At 37.7% G+C, this 10344-nt stretch overlaps 1 protein-coding gene across 2 annotated transcripts in view; it reads left to right on the plus strand.

Annotated features, from left to right (window-relative positions):
- The first annotated feature begins 5612 nt into the window (after nucleotides 1-5612).
- The window catches only part of LOC107732950 (rhodopsin kinase 1-like), an 8217-nt gene continuing 3485 nt past the window's right edge, over nucleotides 5613-10344 (plus strand). The window contains exons 1-3 of one of the 2 annotated variants that reach the window (XM_016544420.1): nucleotides 5613-6392; nucleotides 6546-6939; nucleotides 7395-7438. In XM_016544420.1, the coding sequence (XP_016399906.1) occupies nucleotides 5796-6392; nucleotides 6546-6939; nucleotides 7395-7438 (1035 nt within the window). In that variant the 5' untranslated portion in view covers nucleotides 5613-5795. Of the gene's footprint in view, nucleotides 6393-6545; nucleotides 6940-7000; nucleotides 7439-10344 lie in introns of both variants that reach the window. The other variant, XM_016544421.1, reaches the window with a different exon arrangement.

Genomic DNA, 10344 nt, shown 5'->3' on the forward strand with positions numbered 1-10344 from the left:
CCTATCCTAACAAACCATACATCAATGGAAAGCTTATTTATTCAGCTTTCAGATGAATAAATAAGCTGTATAAATGTATAAATCTCAGCCAGACCCTTATGACTGGTTTTGTGGTCCAGGGTCACATATGTTATTATACACTAAAAAATGCTGGGTTAAATACAACCCAGTGCTGGGTAAAATAGGGACAAAATTTTACCCAGCACTGGGTTGTATTTAACCCAGCATTTTTTAGAGTGTAGATCATACCAATACCAAGGTCTGCCATGCTTCCCCTGGGGATGATGAGATCCCATTCAGAGAAAAAGAATGACAGAATAGAACACAAATCGAAGTCTTTAAAATGATAATGTACTTATTCATCTGTTTATATTTGACGCAGTCATGGAGACAAGGGTGTAGTTTTGGTTTGAACATTGTGGGGGTTGAAGTGTGAACTGTTTTAGTGGAGTCCCGGGTCATGCTCCCTCATAAGGTTTATTTATTTGTTTGTTTGCTTATATTTTTATTTTTGTAAAATTGTCTTTTGTGCTATCATCCACACATGCAAAGTTGGTTGATAACATAACTGCAATAAAGTAATTGCCTAGTTAACAATTACTTGTTTACATAGGAAATATAATAGCCTATTTTATATTATTTAGGCACTCATAAGCTGTATTTGAAAGAATATTCTAATTCAACATGCCATGGGAAGTCAATCTAACTTAACATTTTCTTATATTGATATTGTTTATTTCTTACAGATCATCAGGCTCCTAATGATTTAATCTATGCCATCTCTTGGAATATCTGAAGGCCAGGTTTTTCCATCACTCACCATGGCTCTCGATTCTGACTTGTACCATGTTCTATAGTTCTTAACTGTAGCATTTGTTATAATAAGGCTAGCCTATTAATCATTACCAGGCCAATAATTACTTTTTTTATTAATCAATATAGCATTTGTTATGAAAAACAACAGCCTGCACATTTAGAAACATTAGCTACAACATGCCAGTTGTAATATAAATCTATAGAGAAAAATCTATTCCCTAACAGATGATCTATTATAAATTCTACAGCTAGTTCAACAAAATGTACCACGGTAAATAAGCCTACAATAAAACGTGATAAATTCTTTTGCTAAAGGTGGTCATGAGTAGTTTAAAAAGAATGACAGAATGATCTGAAGAGCACTGTCCACTTTCTTCCACGTGTGTTATGAGTCAGAGCGCGTTCAGATCTATAGATTTTCTATATAGATTTCCCAAAAAACTTCATTCTGTTAGATTTATCTGCTTGTTTCCTCATGGGGACCAAAAATGTCCCCACAAAGACAAGGATTTTGGATGTTGCCACAAACTCGGAGCACAGCCTAAAACTAATATAATTTAAAAATGTATAATTAAAAAAAATATTACATACAGCACCATTAATATATGGGAGACCACTGACCGAGGTTATTTGTCATATTTTTACCTTTTAATATTTCTTGGGAACAATTTCGGTATGGGCACAAACATGAAAGTTATGGCTACAAAAATAGCTATTAAACATTTCCCACTGTTATCACATGGGAAAAAGATACTTAACCAATCACTTACTAGTTCTAGTACTAGTTATGTTTTCACATTGAATGAGATGATTGACTGCATAAGATGTCAGAGTAGAACCTGCTATTAACAGCACATTGCGTATATAACAGCAATAGTATTTCAATACTAAGCAATTATGAAGCAATTTATGAAAGAGTACAAATGTGAAATAAAAATAAAAAATTGTTTTGGCCAAAAATCTTGTAACATCTTCCTGCCCTTATAAAAATGTGATAAACATCACATTCAAATTTCCTTTTATTATCGTTGAGTCTTGATTGAAAGTATGCCAGCTGGTGTATTTTGCACACTTGTTTACACAACACAGAAATATAGCATTAGTTTGGAGGACAGAATATTGTTGCTCAGTTCTCTGTCCATCTGAATGGAAGATGATTCTTACCAGTTCATAATGATTATAACATAATAACAGCTATCCACTAGAGGGCAGTGTCACTTGTGACATGACGCGATGAGACACTGGTACCGATTGACTTTTAGCATGAGGGCTACTAGCTGTCTCATTAAAGAAATTGGAGTCAACAGGCAAACAGTCCCCTCTGACATCAATTTTTACATTATTTTTTAGTTTCACTGTGAAATACAAGAACTAGATCTCTGTACTCTTGAAACATTTTTTGTAATATAGAAATATTTTTTGTACAGACTGGATATAAAACCAGTTAATGTGACTAAGCTGATGTTTAGCTGATGTAAGCATTCACTGGATTTACTGTTGAAAGGTGCTTGTTTGTAAAAGTGAGTAAGTTGTATAACTCTTGACATTTACAGGCAATACTGAAACAAATTAACCCCCTTGAGACTATAACCTCCTCAAACATTAAAGGGTTAGTTCACCCAAAAATGAAAATTCTGTCATTAATTACTCACCTGTAATATTACGAAGCTACGAGAACACTTTTTGTGCGCAAAACAAAACAAAAAAACGACTTTATTCAACAATTCGTCTCCGCCGCATCACCCTAGCGCCATTTTGGAGAATATGTGGCACAACTGACACAGAACAGCATACCCTGTTTGCCTTCAGTGGATACTCTCCAAAATGGCGCTAGGGTGACGCAGAGGAGACGAATTGTTGAATAAAGTCGTTTTTTTGTTTTTCTTTTTTTGCGCACAAAAAGTGTTCTCGTAGCTTTGTAATATTACGGTTGAACCCCTGATGTCACATGGATTATTTTACCGATCTCCTTGCTACGTTTCTGGATGTTGCTCGTGTAAGGACCCTTGCTGTCTATGGGAGGGTCAGAGAGCTGTCAGAATTCATCAAAAATATCTTAATTTGTGTTCCGAAGATGAACCGAGATCTTACGGGTTTGGAACGACATGATGGTGAGAAATTAATGACAGAATTTTCATTTTTGGGTGAACTATCCCTTTAAGCTATACTCTGAACATATTTGTTGATGGTATAACATCATTAAAAAGTAATTATGGTATTAGACATGCAGTATAAACTATTGTATTAATAATATATCTAATTAAATTGTTAAGACACGTATAAGCAGTGGACACAATAAGTGTGCTATGTTTTATATTTTGTAGTGAAAATAAACATTGTCATATCCAATTATTTATCAGGTGTATATGTATTAGTATTTAAATGTTGAACAAAAACCTGTTCCTGTTGTATTTTGCCATTTGTGCGAGTGACCAGCTGATCTGCTCAGTACTTTGTGTCTCTGGGTTAAAAGCAGATGGGGGATTGTTAGTCTGTTCTCTCCCTCCACCACCTCTTTAATCCACTCTTGTAAGAGGAGGTGATCTCTAGGTGAGACAAGGCGATCCTACTGCCATGAAGGACAGAGATGACTGCCGAGCTGTGTCAGATCTGGAGAGAAAAGCGGATGTGTGTAGAATTACCATTTGACAGTGGGTACAGATACATGTCTATTAATTAAAGGTCCCATATTTTACACCTTTCTTGAGTTTTATTTTAGGTTTTGATGTCCTTAAGAATATATATTTGTATATAAGTACCAAAAACCATCTCAATATTTTTTTACAGCTCCTTTCTCAGGAGCTCTGCTGAGAACAGGTCGAGTTTGCTTGCTTCTTTGTAAACATACAATTATGTTTTTGCAGTATGCATTTTCTTATTTTGAGCCACAAACACATCTTCCAAACTCTTAATAACTGCATATGGTTGGCTGATGTTCAATATGATCTAGAAAGTTTGCTTGAGCAGCTTTAACATGCATCCCAGATAGCACACATATGCCTGCAAGATGTCTGTTAAAGATCGCTTCATCTGGAAAGCATCTGTGTACAAACATCTGACTTTAAGATGTCAGTTTTACATACATTCTAAATCATAAACATCTATTTGACATCTAGGAAACGTCCTATAGACGTATTGCAGATGAGCAAACACTCTCAAAAATATATCTTGCATACAGACAAATAGACGTCTCCGTGATGTACGTCTGCTATCAGGGATTGCGGTGTACGTGAATGAGACCCCCTCCTCCCACTCTGTTTTAAAAGCATAGGACACTTTTGGTATGGATTAACTCATATTAGCTTAGCTTTAGCGGACTGAATTAGCTTATACTGATGCGCACCACCTTAGATACAGAGATCGCTACTAAAACAGTAGGAGAATTGTGTAATTTCTGTTAATGCATGACCTCTGACTGGAGCCTACAAAATCCATGTCAATATGGCATAACTGTAACCAAGTATGGTCCATCTTGGTCCGCAAGACTGTGTTCGCATTTTCATTTTGTTTTTACATAATATATCTACTTTTTTTGTGTAGACTTTATCTTGTTTTATCTTGATATTTCATTTTCTCTGCAAACTGACCTTTTTAAAATAACATCTGGTGTGAGATATAATGTGAAGGACTGTTTGTGAAATGAAATGATTTTAAACGGTCACCTGGGCTAGTGTGGGTGATCTCAGTATTTCAAGTAGGCTACAATGTAGGAATTAATGTGAAAGTTAATGCTCATTAAAGCGGTCTATGAGAGACTGTAGAAATGGAGAGTCTATGAGAGACTGTAGAAATGAAGCCAGTCCAGCAGAGCGCAACCCATCAAGGTGAGATGTCTGAACTTACAAACGTCATTTTAACAAAGCAACATCATAACCTGAACTTACCTGGCAAGACCACTATAGACTTCAACAAAAATCAAGAGCAGGACAGACCATGGACAAATAATGATAATTCATAATTCATCAGAATTTGTGACACAAGATTATTACCTTGTACTTGCATTCAAAGTAAATCACAACATCATAAAATGCATTTATATTGTACTGATTATGTATTACCTTTATTCCTGCATATGGCATGACATTTTCTCTTTAAAGTAGGATTAAAAACCCCACATACTTACAGTTTTGCCTAAGTTTTGTGCAGTTATCTGACACGTATATGCAAAGGGTGATAGCTCAGGCTGAATCCCTGAGTGAACGTAATCTAGTAAAGACAGAAAGCATGTGGCAGGAACATATTGGCACACTTTTTGACTCTCAATAGATTCTTAGAGCAGATCATTCTGAATCAATTGTTTTGAAAATTAAAAAGGTTTATTTGACTAAATGTTAAAAATGATTATGCTAAACTAAAAATAGGCAAACTGGTAATATTTCAAATCAGTAAGTAAAATTATTCAAAATCATATGATTGATTGTGTCAGCAGATGGACATTAGCCCTTTTTTTTGGTATTTGGTGTGGCAATAGCACATTAACCATTTGGCCAATAAACAACAGGAGAAAGTTTTAGTGTGTCCTGCTAGCCTCAGCATTTTGTACACTCCATGCTGAGCTGTTAGCTCCCACATTTTTGCTCCTCTCATCGTATCACCATTTATGTTTAGACAACAGAGCCCGATGGCCATCCATTTACTACCGCTCTGCATCTGCCTAAATATAGTCAGCCCTAAAGCTTCTTAGTGGGAGAACCCTCTTATAAGTTCCTTTCCTTGAATAGTAGCTGAGTATAGACCACACAAATATACTTAAGTGAAAATCCCTTGCAGGTATTTAATTCTAAATGAGCAATTACTGGGTTGTCAGTGTGTCTTGGTCTGCAGGCGCTTGTGTCTTAGTAGCTCATCCGCGCCTTGGCTTCGAAGCAAGTTGCACACAAACGCACTGAGTGCTGGCAGTAGCATCTTTTAGCCTGATACCGCAGAGCTTCCAGAGCTTTCCATTTCTCTGGGGCGACTAACCCGACACAGCCGCCAAAATGTGTGACATGGGGGGACTCGACAACTTGGTGGCCAACACGGCCTACCTAAAAGCCCAAGGCGGTGATGACAAGGAAATGAAGAAACGTCGCCGAAGTCTCTCTCTACCCAAGGCAGACCAATGTGTGGCACTCAGGTCGAGTCTGGAAAAGGAATTTGATTCCCTCTGCGAAAAGCAGCCTATTGGAAAGAAGATGTTTCGCCAGTACCTGGATCAAGCGGGGCCAGAGTGTAGCACTGCTGCAGAATTTCTGGATGATCTGATAGATTGGGAATTATCAGAGGCCGCTGCCAAAGACAAGGCCCGTACAAATATCATCAATAAGTTCTGCAAAGATGGCTCCAAGAGCTCCCTCACCTTCCTGACTGGAGATGTAGCAGCCAAGTGCAAGGCGGTTACTGACAAAGATTTCGAGGAGGTGATGGGACAGGTGAAGGAGGCCACCAAAGAGTTCCTAAAAGGCAAGCCGTTTACAGATTACCAGTCAAGCGAATGCTTTGAAAAGTTTTTGCAGTGGAAAGAGTACAAGAGACAGCCAATCACTGATAAGTACTTTTATGAATTCAGGACACTTGGAAAGGGCGGATTCGGAGAGGTAGGTTCTTTTTGTGAAGCGCAATCTATTCGTATACATTTTAAATGTCGGCCTTAACTAGAAGGTGCTAAAAATTATGAATACATATCTTAAATCCAAGATATTATGATGTAGCCTCTCAAACGTAACTGTGTCAATCATATACACTTCCAGGTGTGTGCAGTGCAGGTTAAGAACACCGGCCAGATGTACGCTTGCAAGAAGCTCTGCAAGAAGCGTCTCAAGAAGAAACATGGTGAGAAAATGGCCCTGCTAGAGAAGAAGATCTTGGAGAAGGTCAACAGCCTGTTCATTGTCAGCCTGGCCTATGCTTACGACACCAAGACCCATCTCTGTCTGGTCATGAGCTTGATGAATGGAGGTGACCTCAAGTATCACATCTATAACATTGGTGAGAAGGGTATCGAAAGGGAACGGATCATCTATTGTACAGCTCAGATTACAACCGGTATCCTTCACCTGCATACCATGGACATCGTGTACCGTGACATGAAGCCAGAGAATGTGCTCTTAGATAGCCAGGGCCAGTGCCGTCTTTCAGATCTTGGTCTCGCTGTGGAGTGATGTAGCCTCTCAAACGTAACTGTGTCAATCATATACACTTCCAGGTGTGTGCAGTGCAGGTTAAGAACACTGGCCAGATGTACGCTTGCAAGAAGCTCTGCAAGAAGCGTCTCAAGAAGAAACATGGTGAAAAAATGGCCCTGCTAGAGAAGAAGATCTTGGAGAAGGTCAACAGTCTGTTCATTGTCAGCCTGGCCTATGCTTACGACACCAAGACCCATCTCTGTCTGGTCATGAGCTTGATGAATGGAGGTGACCTCAAGTATCACATCTATAACATTGGTGAGAAGGGTATCGAAAGGGAACGGATCATCTATTGTACAGCTCAGATTACAACCGGTATCCTTCACCTGCATACCATGGACATCGTGTACCGTGACATGAAGCCAGAGAATGTGCTCTTAGATAGCCAGGGCCAGTGCCGTCTTTCAGATCTTGGTCTCGCTGTGGAGGTTGCTGTTGGAAAGACCATCACCCAGAAGGTGAGTTAATCGTATCTATGCGGTGATCAGTACCGTTAAAGGCACCGGATAACAATTGAGTATGCTTGTGTGAGATAAATAGCATGGAGAGTCATTCTCAAAGTACTAAAGAAGGTGAACAACTTAAGCAGTAAAACCAAAATTACAGACTACCTAACACTCCATATATTATTTGGGGATTTTATTCAACGCCAATCCATAATTATGCTATGTTATTGAAATAAACAATGATTGGACTAGTCTAAAAAGGACAAAAGCAAATAAACTAGACTACTACTTATATAGACTACTACTACTACTACTACTTAATATCTAATAAACCTAAATGGACTATTCATTAGCTAAGTTGGACTAAACACTTATGTACACTGACACATACCTTTGAGCTACATCACTGTGAGAAAACAGAAACAATTTAACATAAACTGAACACAACCAGCTAAGTAATTAGTCAATTAATTAATTTACTTTTCTGCAATTATAGATGTCATTTTTTAAAATTAGTGAATCAACTTGCAGAACACTTGGATTCCATCACAGACCACAAGTGGTCCTCAGAACACCGTTTGAGTTTACTGGTTTAGTTAAAATCTCTGTTTACTTTATTTTTAGCAGTCCTTGTATGTCACCAGGACTTTAGAGATTTTCAGTAACACTGTTAGGGACCTTAAGATTGTTTGTCTTTTACATGGTAAATCAGGATTACTGCCGTGTTAGCGCGGTATTCTGTGCCTGTTATATAATTCCTGGTGATCTTCATCAACCGTAGTACAGCTACACCAGTTAACAGACCCAAAGACAGCATAAAGAAGTGATACAAGGATCAGTTAGCAGCAGTGTCCTTACCTGCACCCTAGGCTCATTGTCTCTTTAAGCTTTTGCGTTGGTAGGGCACATATAATTGTGATTAGGAGGATTGTTTATTAAATGATATTATAAATGATATTTATTTTCATTAAATTATATCAGTATTCATTTCATAATCTGCTCTGCATTGAAACTCTGCTTTAGCTTCCAACTAAGCTAAGATAAGGTTACTTCATTCAAAGGGCCCACAAGTGCTTCACCTTTTCCCAAGAGGCGCAATAATCACGACTGGGTCTCTGTCGCATGACAATAAAACAGTGTTATACAAAATAGCATGAAATCTATAGCTATTGTGATGTTTTTAATGTAGTGCAGCATTATTGATTGTAAAAGGACAACACCATCAGCAACTGGGAATCTTGATGAAATTGACTGATGAAATTATGATTGATGAAACATTAAGTGAAATCTTTTTTTTTTTTTGTCTCAGTGGAGATTTGCGGAAGTAAATTGGAAGCTCATTCAAGGAATTATGCTATAAGTAACAAAAATCTGATAAATTAAATTACTCAATCAAATGTTAAGGGCTCATTACAGATTTCAAAGTACTTAATATTTCAGCACAACACAAATTAGGTTAATCGAGCCTTTAACTTATTCCCAGAATTTGAAGGTGTTTTAGATAGTGGTTAGAAGCTATATTTGTAATGACAAGTTACATTTGTAAAGATAGATTGTAGATGATACATATAACAGAAGGAATATACTACCGTCATCAAGTTTTCCCCCAACTTTACTACTTTTGTTTTGCCTTGTTTGGAATTCATATCTTCGTATCATATTTCGATTGCTCACACTGGACAAAAGGAGGTGGCATACTCAGTGCTATCCCTCATGACTTGTTCATTTTTGTTATATTGTCAAATGTCAAAATGAAACAACTTTCTTGCAGTGACCCTATAAGCTTATTATCCCGTGCCCTTCTTGAGTCCTCAAAGCAGGTTGAAGCCCAAGCTGAACCACCGGGGGTTTGGTTGGCTTTACACTCCTGATCCTCTTAGGTAGAATTACACAAATCTGTCTCTGATCAGACAGCCAAAGGCTGGGGAGGCGCTACATTTTATATTTGTAGCATGAATTTTATATGTTTGAAGACTCTGTGTTTATCACTGCTCTTTGCTGTCATTTTCTTGTCTTTCTTGAACACTTTATTGACTGTTATTGAAGCCTTAATCTTCTTGACATTTCACAACTTTAAAGCCATGACCCAGCAGTTTAATTTATGTAACTACACTATATGCACACATTATAGCTTTAGTGGTCTGAAGGTCTAGGTCATTCTTGCTTAGGTAATCTAATTATGTTAGTCTGGCACAATGACCGTGCATCTTTTCCCATGTAATCACTACATTTTAGCTTGACTAAACCTAACCCTGTCAATTATCTTATTATAGTTCTTTGCATTTCTGGAGGGTTTTCCACTTTAAGTACAAATTGCCAACACATTTCCTGCTTAGCATTACACTAGGATAGATTATTTAGCCAAAAAACAATGTTTTTTTCTGAAACATCTTAGTTATTTAATACAATTGTGTTGTTGTAACTATTATCATGCCTTAAATCCCATAAATACATTTTTAAGCCCCATGGTGATGTGTCTTAAAGCCATGCAATTAAATTGAAGAGCCCTGCTGTTAGATTTGCCATATAGTTATAAACGAATGACTCCAGGTGAAAGCATCTTTGTACACAAAGGTGCACATGTGCATTTGAGCCTAACTGTCCACTTCATCTCAGTGGATCGGCACATGACTCCTGACAGATAGTAGAGGATTACAATTAAGCTTCTTCTTTCTGTCAAAGAGAGGAAATGAGGTATGAGCAATAGATAGGGTAATACTTACATAAAATGCTCTACTACTCTAGTGCTGTCACCTTAAAGGGTTAGTTCACCCAAAAATGAAAATTAGGCTGTGTTTTACTCACCCCCGAGGCATCCTAGGTGTATATGGCTTTCTTCTTTCAGACGAATCCAGTCGGAGGTATATTAAAAATTGTCCTGGCTATTCCAAGCTCTATCATTGCAGTCAGCGGGTGTT

The sequence above is a fragment of the Sinocyclocheilus rhinocerous genome, unplaced genomic scaffold, assembly GCF_001515625.1.
Source record: "Sinocyclocheilus rhinocerous isolate Xijiao unplaced genomic scaffold, SAMN03320098_v1.1 scaffold1001, whole genome shotgun sequence".
Taxonomy (NCBI): Eukaryota; Metazoa; Chordata; class Actinopteri; order Cypriniformes; family Cyprinidae; genus Sinocyclocheilus; species Sinocyclocheilus rhinocerous.